Genomic DNA, 18,577 nt, shown 5'->3' on the forward strand with positions numbered 1-18,577 from the left:
GATAGAACCTAATAGAACCAGACAGAACCAGATAGAACCAGACAGCACCTAATAGTACCAGATAGAACCTGATAAAACCAGATAGAATCAGACAGCACCAGACTGAACCTGATAGAACCAAATAGAACCAGAGAGAACCAGATAGAACCTGATAGGACCAGATAGAACCTTATAGAACCAGACAGAACCAGACAACACCTGATTGAACCTGATTGAACCTGATAGAACCAGACAGAACCAGAAAGAACCTGATAGAACCAGATAGACCCAGACAGCACCAGACAGAACCTGATAGAACCAGATAGAACCTGTTAGAACCAGACAGAACCTAATAGAACCAGAAAGAACCAGATAGAACCTGCTACAACCAGACAGAACCAGACAGAAGCAGACAGAACCTGATTGAACCGGATAGAACCTGATAGAACCAGACAGAACCTGATATAACTTGGTAGAACCAGACAGAGCCAGATATAACCTGCTACAACCAGACAGAAGCAGACAGAACCAGACAGAACCAGATAGAACCAGACAGGCCCAGACAGACCCAGACAGAACCAGATAGAACCTGGCAGAACCAGGCAGAACCAGATATAACCTGATAGAACCAGATAGCACCAGATAGAACCTGATAGAACCTGATAGAACCAGACAGCACCTGATTGAACCTGATAGAACCGGATAGAACCTGATAGAGCCAGACAGAACCTAATAGAACCTGATATAACTTGGTAGAACCAGACAGAACCTAATAGAACCAGACAGAACCAGATAGAACCTGCTACAACCAGACAGAAGCAGACAGAACCAGACAGAACCAGACAGGCCCAGACAGACCCAGACAGAACCAGATAGAACCTGGCAGAACCTGATAGAACCGGATAGAACCTGATAGAACCAGACAGAACCTAATAGAACCTGATATAACTTGGTAGAACCAGACAGAACCTAATAGAACCAGACAGAACCAGATAGAACCTGCTACAACCAGACAGAACCAGACAGGCCCAGACAGACCCAGACAGAACCAGACAGAACCTGGCAGAACCTGATAGAACCAGACAGCACCAGATAGAACCAGATAGAACCAGACAGAACCAAACAGCACCTGATTGAACCTATTAGAACCAGATAGAACCTTAAAGCACCAGATAGAATCAGATAGAACATAATAGAACCAGACAGACCCAGATAGAACATGATAAAACCTGATAGAACCTGATAAGATCAGATAGAACCTAATAGAACCAGACAGAACCAGATAGAACCTGATAGAACCAGACAGAACCTGATAGAACCAGGCAGAACCAGATAGAACCAGATAGAACCTGATAGAACCAGATAGAACCAGACAGCACCTAATAGAACCAGATAGAACCTGATAGAACCAGATAGAATCAGACAGCACCAGACTGAACCTAATAGAACCAAATAGAACCAGAGAGAACCAGACAGAACCAGATAGAACCTGATAGGACCAGATAGAACCTGATAGAACCAGATAGAACCAGACAACACCTGATTGAACCTGATAGAACCAGACAGAACCAGATAGAACCTGATAGAACCAGACAGAACCAGAAAGAACCTGATAGAACCAAATAGTCCCAGACAGCACCAGACAGAACCTGATAGAACCAGATAGAACCAGACAGAATCAGATAGAACCTGATAGAACCAGATAGAACCAGACAGCACCAGACAGAACCTGATAGAACCAGACAGAACCAAACAGCACCTGATTGAACCTATTAGAACCAGATAGAACCTTAAAGAACCAGATAGAATCAGATAGAACATAATAGAACCAGACAGACCCAGATAGAACATGATAAAACCTGATAGAACCTGATAAAATCAGATAGAACCTAATAGAACCAGACAGAACCAGATAGAACCTGATAGAACCAGACAGAACCTGATAGAACCAGATAGAACCTGATAGGACCAGATAGAACCTGATAGAACCAGATAGAACCAGACAACACCTGATTGAACCTGATAGAACCAGACAGAACCAGATAGAACCTGATAGAACCAGACAGAACCAGAAAGAACCTGATAGAACCAAATAGTCCCAGACAGCACCAGACAGAACCTGATAGAACCAGATAGAACCAGACAGAATCAGATAGAACCTGATAGAACCAGATAGAACCAGACAGCACCAGACAGAACCTGATAGAAACAGACAGAACCAGACAGAACCAGATAGAACCTGATAGAACCAGACAGCACCAGACAGAACCTGATAGAACCAGATAGAACCTGATAGAACCAGACAGAACCTAAAAAACCAGATAGAACCTGATAGAACCAGAAAGAATCAGATAGAACTTGATCGAACCAGATAGAACCAGACAGAACCTAATAAAACCAGACAGAACCAGATAGAACCTGATAAAACCTGACAGAACCAGATAGAACCTGACAGAACCAGACTGAACCAGATAGAACCAGACAGCACCAGACAGAACCAGATAGAACTTGATAGAACCAGACAGAACCAGATAGAACCTAAAAAACCAGATAGAACCTGATAGAACCAGACAGAATCAGATAGAACTTGATAGAACCAGACTGAACCAGATAGAACCAGAAATAACCAGATAGAACCAGACAGCACCAGACAGAACCAGATAGAACCTGATAGAACCAGATAGAACCAGACAGCACCAGACAGAACCTGATAGAACCAGATAGAACTTGATAGAACCAGACAGAACCAGATAGAACCTAAAAAACCAGATAGAACCTGATAGAACCAGACAGAATCAGATAGAACCTGATAGAACCAGAAAGACAGATGTTTTAACACCCACACTTTTCCCTCATTTTTTAAGATAATCCTTTTTTCGTAGTTTTGCGCAAATGTCTGGTCTTCTCTGTCTGCGCAGCACGGCTGCCTCCCCCTCCACCCACAGGTGGTAGAAATAATTTATACTTCAGCTTTGCAGGGACAGGCCTAGAAACGTTTTGATGAAAAACAATAAATAAATAAAACAAGTGAGCGTTGATACAATACAATAAAATACTGTTATAAGTCGGGAATGGTGATAATCACGATTAATTAATTTGTAAGTTGTGATTACGAAGATTAAAAATTGTAATAATTTAACAACCTTAGTAAAAACCAAGTCCTACAGATGGATGTAATGCAGCTCTGTCACAACAAAATATCCTTTATAGGACGCTGTTTGGTTCAAAGTTTTATGCTTTGACCAAAATTGGTTCAGAGCCTTTGAAAGATTTTTATACTCCATCAAGACCAATATGAGTCTTGACAGCACCAGTAGTCAGTTTCACATAAGCACTCAAGTTGAAATATGTGGTGTTAGGCCAGGTACACACACAAAGTTATATTTTAATCTGATTAGATTTTTATCCAGTCAAATCCTCACACGTGAGGAGAAAAGATCAGGCATGTACCAATTTTGATCATTCTGTGTGGTGTGCTCAGATAATTTCATCACAGAACAACACACTGGGATGCTGTCCCGCAACTGATCGAGAATCTAGTCCTCCAAGCCTGAATCTCTCTTGACCACACGTGATCTAACAAAACCATAGAAGAAGAACAATAGCAACAACCGGGAAAAACAAAGAAGCAAAACAATAGCAACAACTTCGCAAAACTGTAGAAGACCCATGGCAACAACCGGCAAAAACATAGAAGAAGAACCCTTGCAACAATCGGCAAAACCAAAGAAGAAGAACCATGGCAACAACCGGCAAAAACATAGAAGAAGAACCCTTGCAACAATCGGCAAAAACAAAGAAGAAGAACCATGGCAACAACAGGCAAAAACAAAGAAGAAGAACCATGGCAACAACCGGCAAAAACAAAGAAGAAGAACCCTGGCAACAACCAGCAAAACCAAAGAAGAAGAACCATGGCAACAACCGGCAAAAGAATGGAAGAGGAACCATGGCAACAACGAGCAAAACCAAAGAAGAAGAACCCTGGCAACAACCAGCAAAACCAAAGAAGAAGAACCCTGGCAACAACCGGCAAAATCAAAGAAGAGGAACCATGGCAACAACCGGCAAAACATAGAAGAAGAACCATGGTAACAACCGGCAAAAGCAAAGAAGAGGAACCATGGCAACAACCGGCAAAACATAGAAGAAGAACCATGGTAACAACCGGCAAAACACAGAAGAAGAACCATGGTAACAAGCAGCCAAAACAAAGAAGAAGAACCCTGGCAACAACCAGCAAAACCAAAGAAGAAGAACCCTGGAAACAACCGGCAAAAGCAAAGAGGAACCATGGCAACAACCGGCAAAACATAGAAGAAGAACCATGGTAACAACCGGCAAAACACAGAAGAAGAACCATGGTAACAACCGGCAAAACATAGAAGAAGAACCATATCAACAACTGGCAAAACTGTAGAAGAAGAACCATGGCAACAACCGGCAAAACAGAAGAGGAACCATGGCAACAACCAGCAAAATAAAATATGAAGAACCATAGCAACAACTGGAAAACAAAACACCCAGTATCGAAGGGGATATATAGGACAAGGGAATGACAGTGGTCTTGAGACTATTGTTAACAGAAAAAGAACTGAAAATACAACAGACTGGAGACGGCATAAACAAGGACTTTGTATCCTTCCTTGCTCCCCAGCCAGCTCGCTGTCTGATTGGCTACATTCCGTACCACATCACCATCCACGCAGTCACAACTCAAGAGTAGTCGGTTTTTGGCCATGACCCATTTTGGAGCTGATTATCGGGATGAATACGCTCTTAACACACATCAGACCACATGATTATTTTTTAGGAAATTCTTATAAGACTCAAAGTAATCAGGCATTTGCTGTCCTTGGTCGGAAAGAGGCAAAACTGGGACAAAAACAGCCTGATAATCTTTATGTGTGTACCAGGCCTTAGTCTTCTAACACCAGATAATACTCCGATAACGGGGCAGTATTTTATCCTGGCAATGATTAGTCAATATTTAGACAATTAAGAAATATCTTTAAACAAGTTTTGAAACACTCATTTCAAGTCTTAGTTAAGTTTAAAAAGGAACGATCTTTAAACAAGATCATTCTTCCTAACTCAAGAGGAGTTGTAATTCAGACTGAAGCAAAGTCAAGATTTGACACGATCTTTTGGTCTTAGGCTATTATTTATTATCGGTTAGCTTGTATGAACTCCCAGAGATGGTGTTGTTGTGAATTGGTGCTATTCAAATAAAACTGAATTTAACTTTATTATTTGCCTTTTTTTTTTTCAAAGTTCCACCATGTCACCCATTTCCACTACTTGTCAACACAGGGATGTTGGTACAATTGTACATGCAACGTTGAAATGTGTAAGTATCGTTTGTCCACGTCAACTTTCTTGCATCTTTCTGTCTAGATGGTTTGTTCGGACAGTGCCAGGCTCCTCACCAGGACCCTGTCCAGTACCAGGTGTCCGTCCCGGTCCTGCACAAGCTGCAGGAAGTCCTCAAAGACCTGATGGTGCAGGGTGAGTCTCGGATCTTTAAAGTCTGCTGTGAAGCAGAGATGTAGAGGCTTAAACTGGATGTCTGTGTGTGGCTGCTCAGGTCTGACCTGGAAGGACGACTTGACCCAGATGATCATCAGTCAAGAGCTGAGTCATGTTCCCACCGTCACTTCTAAACATCAGCAGAAGTCGCCCGTACAGTAAGGCCAATCCCGTTTCCTCTGGTGTTAGTGTGGGGTCTTCTAAAATGACTGAACTCTTATTTCTTGCTGGTCCAGGCTGTTGGGCCCCAGTCCACCAAAGGTTCAGGGTAAGGAGCCCTCTGGAGCTGATCCAGAGATGATGCAGCAGTACATGGACTACCTGGTGCTTGATCCGTCACGGTCCTCCGTTCACATGCAGACACCCCTGCTAGACCCGTACACCTACCACAAGGTATGGGAGGAATAAAAGCTGAACTTTTACAGCTGGATGATCAGAGTTGCTGGTTTTCTGTCACCTAGTGGTCAAAGGAAGCAACGACATGTTGTGTGTGTTGCAGCAGCAGTACGGCTACCAGGATGAGGAGGAACGCTCCCTCAACTCCCTGGACGATAACTCAGCCTTCCCTCACTCCAGATCTCCAGGAAACTCTCTGGACCGGGACCGGAAGCTCCTCCAGGACTTGGTGTCGTTATTACTCACCTCCCCTTCATCGTCCTCATCATCCTCCTCTACCTCGCAGTCGCGCCTCAGAGGAGCAGCAGCAACAGGCCTTCCCTCTTCACTGGCCTCCTCCTCTTCCTCCTTCTTCCCAGAGCTGGACTTCCCTCTGGACTACGGCGAGGATTACATTTCCCAGGTAACACAGCTCCGCGAGCAGCCGCAGCAGGAGCAGGCGGAGAAGAAGGCGCAGAAGGAGTATGACGTCCTGTCGGGACTGGACGGTGAGCTTTGACTTTCATAGTATGTGTCTGTATGTCGTCGTTACTCACTTTATTGATTTTTTTGTTTTTTTTCCTGATTTTTTTTTTTCTGTTTTGTTTGTTTTGTTTTTCTTTGTGGCCATTTTCCAACTCCCTTACAACCGTTTTCCAGCAACAGCTTTGCTGCGTAAAACTGAGATAAAAACATAATCCAATGATTTTCAAATCACATTAGTCCACATTTTATTCCCAACATGTCTGTAAAAAGTAGTTCCAGGGTGATGTTCGGCACGATGTAAAAAGTAGTTCCAGGGTGATGTTTGACACAGTGTAAAAAGTAGTTCCAGGGTGATGTTCGGCACAGTGTAAAAAGTAGTTCCAGGGTGATGTTCAGCACGACGTAAAAAGTAGTTCCAGGGTGACATTCAGTATGGTGTAAAAAGTAGTTCCAGGGTGTTGTCCAGCGTGGTGTAAAAAGTAGTTCCAGGGTGATTTTCGGCACAGTGTAAAAAGTAGTTCCAGGGTGATGTTCGGCATGACTGAAAAAGTAGTTCCTGGGTGATGTTCGGCACAGTCTAAAAAGTAGTTCCAGGGTGATGTTCAGCATGGTGTAAAAAGTAGTTCCAGGGTGATCTTCGACACGGTGTAAAAATGTAGTTCCTAGGTGATGTTCGGCATGGTGTAAAAAGTAGTTCCAGGGTGATGTTCAGCACGGTCTAAAAAGTAGTTCCAGGGTGATCAGCATGGTGTAAAAATTCGTTCCAGGGTGATGTTCAGCACAATGTAAAAAGTAGTTCCAGGGTGACATTCAGTATGGTGTAAAAAGTAGTTCCAGGGTGATGTTCAGCAGGATGTAAAAAGTAGTTCCAGGGTGATTTTCGGTACAGTGTAAAAAGTAGTTCCAGGGTGATGTTCGGCATGGCTGAAAAAGTAGTTCCTGGGTGATGTTCGGCACAGTCTAAAAAGTAGTTCCAGGGTGATGTTCAGCATGGTGTAAAAAGTAGTTCCAGGGTGATCTTCGACACAGTGTAAAAATGTAGTTCCTAGGTGATGTTCGGCACGGTGTAAAAAGTAGTTCCTAGGTGATGTTCAGCACGATGTAAAAAGTAGTTCCAGGGTGATGTTCGACACAGTGTCAAAAGTAGTTCCAGGGTGATGTTCGGCATGGTGTAAAAAGTAGTTCCTGGGTGATGTTCGGCACAGTGTAAAAGGTAGTTCCAGGGTGATGTTCAGCACGATATAAAAAGTAGTTCCAGGGTGATGTTCAGCGTGGTGGACAAAGTAGTTCCAGGGTGTTGTCCAGCGTGGTGTAAAAAGTAGTTCCAGGGTGATGTTCAGCACAATGTAAAAAGTAGTTCCAGGGTGATATTCGGCATGGTGTAAAAAGTAGTTCCAGGGTGATGTTAGGCATGGTGTAAAAAGTAGTTCCAGGGTGATGTTCGACATGGTGTTAAAAGCAGTTCCAGGGTGATGTTCAGCACGGTGTAAAAAGTAGTTCCAGGGTCATGTTCGGCACAGTGTAAAAAGTAGTTCCAGAGTGATGTTCGGCATGGTGTAAAAAGTAGTTCCAGGGTGATGTTCGGCATGTTGTAAAAAGTAGTTCCAGGGTGATGTTCAGCACGGTGTAAAAAGTAGTTCCAGGGTGATGTTCAGCATGGTGTAAAAAGTCGTTCCAGGGTGATGTTCAGCACAATGTAAAAAGTAGTTCCAGGGTGACATTCAGTATGGTGTAAAAAGTAGTTTCAGGGTGATGTTCAGCGTGGTGGAAAAAGTAGTTCCAGGGTGTTGTCCAGCGTGGTGTAAAAAGTAGTTCCAGGGTGATGTTCAGCATGGTGTAAAAAGTAGTTCCAGGGTGATGTTCAGCATGGTGTAAAAAGTAGTTCCAGGGTGATGTTCGACATGATGTAAAAAGTAGTTCCAGGGTGATGTTCAGCACGGTGTAAAAAGTAGTTCCAGGGTGATGTTCGGCATGGCTGAAAAAGTAGTTCCAGGGTGATGTTCAGCACGGTGTCAAAAGTAGTTCCAGGGTGATTTTCGGCACGGTGTAAAAAGTAGTTCCAGTGTGACATTCAGCATGGTGGAAAAATTAGTTCCAGGGTGATGTTCAGCAGGATGTAAAAAGTAGTTCCAGGGTGATTTTCGGCACAGTGTAAAAAGTAGTTCCAGGGTGATGTTCGGCATGGCTGAAAAAGTAGTTCCAGGGTGATGTTCAGCACGGTGTCAAAAGTAGTTCCAGGGTGATTTTCGGCACGGTGTAAAAAGTAGTTCCAGGGTGATGTTCCGCACAGTGTAAAAAGTAGTTCCAGGGTGATGTTCGGCATGACTGAAAAAGTAGTTCCTGGGTGATGTTCTGCACAGTGTAAAAAGTAGTTCCAGGATAATGTTCAGCATGGTGTAAAAAGTAGTTCCAGGGTGATGTTCGGCATGGTGTAAAAAGTAGTTCCTGGGTGATTTTCGGCACGGTGTAAAAAGTAGTTCCTCTGTGATGTTCGGCACGATGTGAAAAGTAGTTCCAGGGTGATGTTCGGCACGGTGTAAAAATGTAGTTCCTAGGTGATGTTCGGCACGGTCTAAAAAGTAGTTCCAGGGTGATGTTCGGCACAGTGTAAAAAGTAGTTCCTAGGTGATGTTCGGCACGATGTAAAAAGTAGTTCCAGGGTGATGTTCGGCACGGTGTAAAAATGTAGTTCCTAGGTGATGTTCAGCACGGTGTAAAAAGTAGTTCCAGGGTGATGTTCAGCATGGTGTAAAAAGTAGTTCCAGGGTCATGTTTGGCATGGGTGAAAAAGTAGTTCCTCGGTGATGTTCGACACGGTGTAAAAAGTAGTTCCAGGGTGATGTTCAGCACGGTGTAAAAAGTAGTTCCAGGGTCATGTTCGGCACAGTGTAAAAAGTAGTTCCAGAGTGATGTTCGGCATGGTGTAAAAAGTAGTTCCAGGGTGATGTTCAGCACGGTGTAAAAAGTAGTTCCAGGGTCATGTTCGGCACAGTGTAAAAAGTAGTTCCAGAGTGATGTTCGGCATGGTGTAAAAAGTAGTTCCAGGGTGATGTTCAGCACAATGTAAAAAGTAGTTCCAGGGTGATGTTCGGCATGGTTTAAAAAGTAGTTCCAGGGTGATTTTCGGCACGGTGTAAAAAGTAGTTCCTTGGTGATGTTCGGCACGATGTAAAAAGTAGTTCCAGGGTGATGTTCGGCACGGTGGAAAAAGTAGTTCCTGGGTGATGTTCGGCACAGTGTGAAAAGTAGTTCCAGGGTGATGTTCGGCACAGTGTAAAAACTAGTTCCAAGGGATGTTCGGCACAATGTAAAAAGTAGTTCCAGGGTGATGTTCAGCACGGTGTAAAAAGTAGTTCCAGGGTCATGTTCGGCACAGTGTAAAAAGTAGTTCCAGAGTGATGTTCGGCATGGTTTAAAAAGTAGTTCCAGGGTGATTTTCGGCACGGTGTAAAAAGTAGTTCCTCGGTGATGTTCGGCACGATGTAAAAAGTAGTTCCAGGGTGATGTTCGGCACGGTCGAAAAAGTAGTTCCTGGGTGATGTTCGGCACAGTCTGAAAAGTAGTTCCAGGGTGATGTTCGGCACAGTGTAAAAACTAGTTCCAAGGGATGTTCGGCACAATGTAAAAAGTAGTTCCAGGGTGATGTTCGACACAGTGTGAAAAGTAGTTCCAGGGTGATGTTCGGCACGATGTAAAAAGTAGTTCCAGGGTGATGTTCGGCACAGTGTAAAAAGTAGTTCCAGGGTGATGTTCGGCACGATGGAAAAAGTAGTTCCAGGGTGATGTTCGGCATGGTGTAAAAAGTAGTTCCTGGGTGATGTTCGGCACAGTGTGAAAAGTAGTTCCAGGGTGATGTTCGGCACAGTGTAAAAAGTAGTTCCTACGTGATGTTCGGCACAATGTAAAAAGTAGTTCCAGGGTGATGTTCGAGACAGTGTAAAAAGTAGTTCCAGGGTGATGTTCGGCGTGGTGGAAAATGTAGTTCCAGGGTGTTGTCCAGCGTGGTGTAAAAAGTAGTTCCAGGGATATGTTCAGCACAATGTAAAAAGTAGTTCCAGGGTGATGTTCGGCATGGTGTAAAAAGTAGTTCCAGGGTGATGTTCGGCTTGGTGTAAAAAGTAGTTCTAGGGTGATGTTCGACATGGTGTAAAAAGTAGTTCCAGGGTGATGTTCAGCAGGGTGTAAAAAGTAGTTCCAGGGTCATGTTCGGCACAGTGTAAAAAGTAGTTCCAGAGTGATGTTCGGCATGGTGTAAAAAGTAGTTCCAGGGTGATGTTCGGCATGGTGTAAAAAGTAGTTCCAGGGTGATGTTCGGCACGGTGTAAAAAGTAGTTCCAGGGTGATGTTCAGCATGGTGTAAAAAGTCGTTCCAGGGTGATGTTCAGCACAATGTAAAAAGTAGTTCCAGGGTTACATTCAGTATGGTGTAAAAAGTAGTTCCAGGGTGATGTTCAGCGTGGTGGAAAAAGTAGTTCCAGGGTGTTGTCCAGCGTGGTGTAAAAAGTAGTTCCAGGGTGATGTTCGACATGATGTAAAAAGTAGTTCCAGGGTGATGTTCGGCATGGTGTAAAAAGTCGTTCCAGGGTGATGTTCAGCACAATGTAAAAAGTAGTTCCAGGGTGACATTCAGTATGGTGTAAAAAGTAGTTTCAGGGTGATGTTCAGCGTGGTGTAAAAAGTAGTTCCAGGGTGTTGTCCAGCGTGGTGTAAAAAGTAGTTCCAGGGTGATGTTCAGCACGGTGTAAAAAGTAGTTCCAGGGTCATGTTCAGCACAGTGTAAAAAGTAGTTCCAGAGTGATGTTCGGCATGGTGTAAAAAGTAGTTCCAGGGTGATGTTCAGCACAATGTAAAAAGTAGTTCCAGGGTGATGTTCGGCATGGTTTAAAAAGTAGTTCCAGGGTGATTTTCGGCACGGTGTAAAAAGTAGTTCCTTGGTGATGTTCGGCACGATGTAAAAAGTAGTTCCAGGGTGATGTTCGGCACGGTGGAAAAAGTAGTTCCTGGGTGATGTTCGGCACAGTGTGAAAAGTAGTTCCAGGGTGATGTTCGGCACAGTGTAAAAACTAGTTCCAAGGGATGTTCGGCACAATGTAAAAAGTAGTTCCAGGGTGATGTTCAGCACGGTGTAAAAAGTAGTTCCAGGGTCATGTTCGGCACAGTGTAAAAAGTAGTTCCAGAGTGATGTTCGGCATGGTGGAAAAAGTAGTTCCAGGGTGATGTTCAGCACAATGTAAAAAGTAGTTCCAGGGTGATGTTCGGCATGGTTTAAAAAGTAGTTCCAGGGTGATTTTCGGCACGGTGTAAGAAGTAGTTCCTCGGTGATGTTCGGCACGATGTAAAAAGTAGTTCCAGGGTGATGTTCGGCACGGTGGAAAAAGTAGTTCCTGGGTGATGTTCGGCACAGTGTGAAAAGTAGTTCCAGGGTGATGTTCGGCACAGTGTGAAAACTAGTTCCAAGGGATGTTCGGCACAATGTAAAAAGTAGTTCCAGGGTGATGTTCGACACAGTGTGAAAAGTAGTTCCAGGGTGATGTTCGGCACGATGTAAAAAGTAGTTCCAGGGTGATGTTCGGCACAGTGTAAAAAGTAGTTCCAGGGTGATGTTCGGCACGATGGAGAAAGTAGTTCCAGGGTGATGTTCGGCATGGTGTAAAAAGTAGTTCCTGGGTGATGTTCGGCACAGTGTGAAAAGTAGTTCCAGGGTGATGTTCGGCACAGTGTAAAAAGTAGTTCCTACGTGATGTTCGGCACAATGTAAAAAGTAGTTCCAGGGTGATGTTCGAGACAGTGTAAAAAGTAGTTCCAGGGTGATGTTCGGCGTGGTGGAAAATGTAGTTCCAGGGTGTTGTCCAGCGTGGTGTAAAAAGTAGTTCCAGGGTTATGTTCAGCACAATGTAAAAAGTAGTTCCAGGGTGATGTTCGGCATGGTGTAAAAAGTAGTTCCAGGGTGATGTTCGGCTTGGTGTAAAAAGTAGTTCTAGGGTGATGTTCGACATGGTGTAAAAAGTAGTTCCAGGGTGATGTTCAGCAGGGTGTAAAAAGTAGTTCCAGGGTCATGTTCGGCACAGTGTAAAAAGTAGTTCCAGGGTGATGTTCAGCATGGTGTAAAAAGTCGTTCCAGGGTGATGTTCAGCACAATGTAAAAAGTAGTTCCAGGGTGACATTCAGTATGGTGTAAAAAGTAGTTCCAGGGTGATGTTCAGCGTGGTGGAAAAAGTAGTTCCAGGGTGTTGTCCAGCGTGGTGTAAAAAGTAGTTCCAGGGTGATGTTCAGCATGGTGTAAAAAGTAGTTCCAGGGTGATGTTCAGCATGGTGTAAAAAGTAGTTCCAGGGTGATGTTCGACATGATGTAAAAAGTAGTTCCAGGGTGATGTTCAGCACGGTGTAAAAAGTAGTTCCAGGGTCATGTTCGGCACAGTGTAAAAAGTAGTTCCAGAGTGATGTTCGGCATGGTGTAAAAAGTAGTTCCAGGGTAATCTGCGGCATGGTGTAAAAAGTACTTCCAGGGTGATGTTCAGCACGGTGTAAAAAGTAGTTCCAGGGTGATGTTCGGCATGGTGTAAAAAGTCGTTCCAGGGTGATGTTCAGCACAGTGTAAAAAGTAGTTCCAGGGTGATGCTCGGCATGGCTGAAAAAGTAGTTCCAGGGTGATGTTCAGCACGGTGTCAAAAGTAGTTCCAGGGTGATTTTCGGCACGGTGTAAAAAGTAGTTCCAGGGTGACATTCAGCATGGTGGAAAAATTAGTTCCAGGGTGATGTTCAGCAGGATGTAAAAAGTAGTTCCAGGGTGATTTTCGGCACAGTGTAAAAAGTAGTTCCAGGGTGATGTTCGGCATGGCTGAAAAAGTAGTTCCAGGGTGATGTTCAGCACGGTGTCAAAAGTAGTTCCAGGGTGATTTTCGGCACGGTGTAAAAAGTAGTTCCAGGGTGATGTTCCGCACAGTGTAAAAAGTAGTTCCAGGGTGATGTTCAGCACAATGTAAAAAGTAGTTCCAGGGTGATGTTCGGCATGGTTTAAAAAGTAGTTCCAGGGTGATTTTCGGCACGGTGTAAAAAGTAGTTCCTCGGTGATGTTCGGCACGATGTAAAAAGTAGTTCCAGAGTGATGTTCGGCATGGTGTAAAAAGTAGTTCCAGGGTGATGTTCAGCACAATGTAAAAAGTAGTTCCTTGGTGATGTTCGGCACGATGTAAAAAGTAGTTCCAGGGTGATGTTCGGCATGGTGGAAAAAGTAGTTCCTGGGTGATGTTCGGCACAGTGTGAGAAGTAGTTCCAGGGTGATGTTCGGCACAGTGTAAAAACTAGTTCCAAGGGATGTTCGGCACAATGTAAAAAGTAGTTCCAGGGTGATGTTCAGCACGGTGTAAAAAGTAGTTCCAGGGTCATGTTCGGCACGATGTAAAAAGTAGTTCCAGAGTGATGTTCGGCATGGTGTAAAAAGTAGTTCCAGGGTGATGTTCAGCACAATGTAAAAAGTAGTTCCAGGGTGATGTTCGGCATGGTTTAAAAAGTAGTTCCAGGGTGATTTTCGGCACGGTGTAAAAAGTAGTTCCTCAGTGATGTTCGGCACGATGTGAAAAGTAGTTCCAGGGTGATGTTCGGCACGGTGGAAAAAGTAGTTCCTGGGTGATGTTCGGCACAGTGTGAAAAGTAGTTCCAGGGTGATGTTCGGCACAGTGTAAAAACTAGTTCCAAGGGATGTTCGGCACAATGTAAAAAGTAGTTCCAGGGTGATGTTCGACACAGTGTGAAAAGTAGTTCCAGGGTGATGTTCAGCACGATGTAAAAAGTAGTTCCAGGGTGATGTTCGGCACAGTGTAAAAAGTAGTTCCAGGGTGATGTTCGGCACGATGGAAAAAGTAGTTCCAGGGTGATGTTCGGCATGGTGTAAAAAGTAGTTCCTGGGTGATGTTCGGCACAGTGTGAAAAGTAGTTCCAGGGTGATGTTCGGCACAGTGTAAAAAGTAGTTCCTACGTGATGTTCGGCACAATGTAAAAAGTAGTTCCAGGGTGATGTTCGAGACAGTGTAAAAAGTAGTTCCAGGGTGATGTTCGGCATGGTGTAAAAAGTAGTTCCAGGGTGATGTTCGGCACAGTGTAAAAAGTAGTTCCAGGGTGATGTTCGGCACAGTGTAAAAAGTAGTTCCAGGGTGATGTTCAGCACAATGTAAAAAGTAGTTCTAGAGTGATGTTCGACATGGTGTAAAAAGTAGTTCCAGGGTTATGTTCAGCAGGGTGTAAAAAGTAGTTCCAGGGTCATGTTCGGCACAGTGTAAAAAGTAGTTCCAGAGTGATGTTCGGCACAGTGTAAAAAGTAGTTCCAGAGTGATGTTCGGCATGGTGTAAAAAGTAGTTCCAGGGTGATGTTCGACATGATGTAAAAAGTAGTTCCAGGGTGATGTTCAGCACGGTGTAAAAAGTAGTTCCAGGGTCATGTTCGGCACAGTGTAAAAAGTAGTTCCAGAGTGATGTTCGGCATGGTGTAAAAAGTAGTTCCAGGGTGATGTTCAGCACAATGTAAAAAGTAGTTCCAGGGTGATGTTCGGCATGGTTTAAAAAGTAGTTCCAGGGTGATTTTCGGCACGGTGTAAAAAGTAGTTCCAGGGTGATGTTCAGCACAATGTAAAAAGTAGTTCCAGGGTGATGTTCGGCATGGTTTAAAAAGTAGTTCCAGGGTGATTTTCGGCACGGTGTAAAAGGTAGTTCCTCGGTGATGTTCGGCACGATGTAAAAAGTAGTTCCAGAGTGATGTTCGGCATGGTGTAAAAAGTAGTTCCAGGGTGATGTTCAGCACAATGTCAAAAGTAGTTCCAGGGTGATGTTCGGCATGGTTTAAAAAGTAGTTCCAGGGTGATTTTCGGCACGGTGTAAAAAGTAGTTCCAGGGTGATGTTCAGCACAATGTAAAAAGTAGTTCCTTGGTGATGTTCGGCACGATGTAAAAAGTAGTTCCAGGGTGATGTTCGGCACGGTGGAAAAAGTAGTTCCTGGGTGATGTTCGGCACAGTGTGAAAAGTAGTTCCAGGGTGATGTTCGGCACAGTGTAAAAACTAGTTCCAAGGGATGTTCGGCACAATGTAAAAAGTAGTTCCAGGGTGATGTTCAGCACGGTGTAAAAAGTAGTTCCAGGGTGATGTTCGGCATGGTGTAAAAAGTCGTTCCAGGGTGATGTTCAGCACAGTGTAAAAAGTAGTTCCAGGGTGATGCTCGGCATGGCTGAAAAAGTAGTTCCAGGGTGATGTTCAGCACGGTGTCAAAAGTAGTTCCAGGGTGATTTTCGGCACGGTGTAAAAAGTAGTTCCAGGGTGACATTCAGCATGGTGGAAAAATTAGTTCCAGGGTGATGTTCAGCAGGATGTAAAAAGTAGTTCCAGGGTGATTTTCGGCACAGTGTAAAAAGTAGTTCCAGGGTGATGTTCGGCATGGTTTAAAAAGTAGTTCCAGGGTGATTTTCGGCACGATGTGAAAAGTAGTTCCAGGGTGATGTTCGGCACGGTGGAAAAAGTAGTTCCTGGGTGATGTTCGGCACAGTGTGAAAAGTAGTTCCAGGGTGATGTTCGGCACAGTGTAAAAACTAGTTCCAAGGGATGTTCGGCACAATGTAAAAAGTAGTTCCAGGGTGATGTTCGACACAGTGTGAAAAGTAGTTCCAGGGTGATGTTCGGCACGATGTAAAAAGTAGTTCCAGGGTGATGTTCGGCACAGTGTAAAAAGTAGTTCCAGGGTGATGTTCGGCACGATGGAAAAAGTAGTTCCAGGGTGATGTTCGGCATGGTGTAAAAAGTAGTTCCTGGGTGATGTTCGGCACAGTGTCAAAAGTAGTTCCAGGGTGATGTTCGGCACAGTGTAAAAAGTAGTTCCTACGTGATGTTCGGCACAATGTAAAAAGTAGTTCCAGGGTGATGTTCGAGACAGTGTAAAAAGTAGTTCCAGGGTGATGTTCGGCATGGTGTAAAAAGTAGTTCCAGGGTGATGTTCGGCACAGTGTGAAAAGTAGTTCCAGGGTGATGTTCGGCACGATGTAAAAAGTAGTTCCAGGGTGATGTTCGGCACAGTGTAAAAAGTAGTTCCAGGGTGATGTTCGGCACGATGGAAAAAGTAGTTCCAGGGTCATGTTCGGCACGATGTAAAAAGTAGTTCCAGAGTGATGTTCGGCATGGTGTAAAAAGTAGTTCCAGGGTGATGTTCAGCACAATGTAAAAAGTAGTTCCAGGGTGATGTTCGGCATGGTTTAAAAAGTAGTTCCAGGGTGATTTTCGGCACGGTGTAAAAAGTAGTTCCTCGGTGATGTTCGGCACGATGTGAAAAGTAGTTCCAGGGTGATGTTCGGCACGGTGGAAAAAGTAGTTCCTGGGTGATGTTCGGCACAGTGTGAAAAGTAGTTCCAGGGTGATGTTCGGCACAGTGTAAAAACTAGTTCCAAGGGATGTTCGGCACAATGTAAAAAGTAGTTCCAGGGTGATGTTCGACACAGTGTGAAAAGTAGTTCCAGGGTGATGTTCGGCACGATGTAAAAAGTAGTTCCAGGGTGATGTTCGGCACAGTGTAAAAAGTAGTTCCAGGGTGATGTTCGGCACGATGGAAAAAGTAGTTCCAGGGTGATGTTCGGCATGGTGTAAAAAGTAGTTCCTGGGTGATGTTCGGCACAGTGTGAAAAGTAGTTCCAAGGTGATGTTCGGCACAGTGTAAAAAGTAGTTCCTACGTGATGTTCGGCACAATGTAAAAAGTAGTTCCAGGGTGATGTTCGAGACAGTGTAAAAAGTAGTTCCAGGGTGATGTTCGGCATGGTGTAAAAAGTAGTTCCAGGGTGATGTTCGGCACAGTGTAAAAAGTAGTTCCAGGGTGATGTTCGGCACAGTGTAAAAAGTAGTTCCAGGGTGATGTTCAGCACAATGTAAAAAGTAGTTCCTGGGTGATGTTCGGCACAGTGTGAAAAGTAGTTCCAGGGTGATGTTCGGCACAGTGTAAAAACTAGTTCCAAGGGATGTTCGGCACAATGTAAAAAGTAGTTCCAGGGTGATGTTCGACACAGTGTGAAAAGTAGTTCCAGGGTGATGTTCGGCACGATGTAAAAAGTAGTTCCAGGGTGATGTTCGGCACAGTGTAAAAAGTAGTTCCAGGGTGATGTTCGGCACGATGGAAAAAGTAGTTCCAGGGTGATGTTCGGCACGGTGTAAAAAGTAGTTCCTGGGTGATGTTCGGCACAGTGTGAAAAGTAGTTCCAGGGTGATGTTCGGCACAGTGTAAAAAGTAGTTCCTACGTGATGTTCGGCACAATGTAAAAAGTAGTTCCAGGGTGATGTTCGAGACAGTGTAAAAAGTAGTTCCAGGGTGATGTTTGGCATGGTGTAAAAAGTACTTCCAGGGTGATGTTCGGCACAGTGTAAAAAGTAGTTCCAGGGTGATGTTCGGCACAGTGTAAAAAGTAGTTCCAGGGTGATGTTCAGCACAATGTAAAAAGTAGTTCCAGGGTGATGTTCGGCATGGTTTAAAAAGTAGTTCCAGGGTGATTTTCGGCACTGTGTAAAAAGTAGTTCCAGGGTGATGTTCAGCACAATGTAAAAAGTAGTTCCAGGGTGATGTTCGGCATGGTTTAAAAAGTAGTTCCAGGGTGATTTTCGGCACGGTGTAAAAAGTAGTTCCTCGGTGATGTTCGGCACGATGTAAAAAGTAGTTCCAGAGTGATGTTCGGCATGGTGTAAAAAGTAGTTCCAGGGTGATGTTCAGCACAATGTCAAAAGTAGTTCCAGGGTGATGTTCGGCATGGTTTAAAAAGTAGTTCCAGGGTGATTTTCGGCACGGTGTAAAAAGTAGTTCCAGGGTGATGTTCAGCACAATGTAAAAAGTAGTTCCTTGGTGATGTTCGGCACGATGTAAAAAGTAGTTCCAGGGTGATGTTCGGCACGGTGGAAAAAGTAGTTCCTGGGTGATGTTCGGCACAGTGTGAAAAGTAGTTCCAGGGTGATGTTCGGCACAGTGTAAAAACTAGTTCCAAAGGATGTTCGGCACAATGTAAAAAGTAGTTCCAGGGTGATGTTCAGCACGGTGTAAAAAGTAGTTCCAGGGTCATGTTCGGCACGATGTAAAAAGTAGTTCCAGAGTGATGTTCGGCATGGTGTAAAAAGTAGTTCCAGGGTGATGTTCAGCACAATGTAAAAAGTAGTTCCAGGGTGATGTTCGGCATGGTTTAAAAAGTAGTTCCAGGGTG

General features: G+C 44.2%; 1 protein-coding gene and 1 long non-coding RNA gene across 5 annotated transcripts in view; one reads left to right on the forward strand and one right to left on the reverse strand.

Annotated features, from left to right (window-relative positions):
* Positions 1-18,577, forward strand: part of ptprnb (protein tyrosine phosphatase receptor type Nb) — a 67,191-nt gene that overhangs the window by 17,792 nt on the left and 30,822 nt on the right. For 3 of the 4 annotated variants that reach the window (XM_041978379.1, XM_041978382.1, XM_041978383.1), the window contains exons 3-6: positions 5,377-5,487; positions 5,567-5,666; positions 5,745-5,901; positions 6,008-6,392. In XM_041978379.1, coding sequence (XP_041834313.1) covers positions 5,377-5,487; positions 5,567-5,666; positions 5,745-5,901; positions 6,008-6,392 — 753 coding nt within the window. The remainder of the gene's footprint in view (positions 1-5,376; positions 5,488-5,566; positions 5,667-5,744; positions 5,902-6,007; positions 6,393-18,577) is intronic. The other variant, XM_041978381.1, reaches the window with a different exon arrangement.
* LOC121635364 lies at positions 2,257-2,729 on the reverse strand. The gene is made up of 3 exons (XR_006009436.1): positions 2,717-2,729; positions 2,398-2,517; positions 2,257-2,288 (listed from the first exon to the last, which is right to left on the reverse strand). It is a non-coding gene; the product is annotated as an uncharacterized LOC121635364 (long non-coding RNA).

The sequence above is a fragment of the Melanotaenia boesemani genome, chromosome 24 (assembly GCF_017639745.1).
Source record: "Melanotaenia boesemani isolate fMelBoe1 chromosome 24, fMelBoe1.pri, whole genome shotgun sequence".
NCBI classification, from domain to species: Eukaryota; Metazoa; Chordata; class Actinopteri; order Atheriniformes; family Melanotaeniidae; genus Melanotaenia; species Melanotaenia boesemani.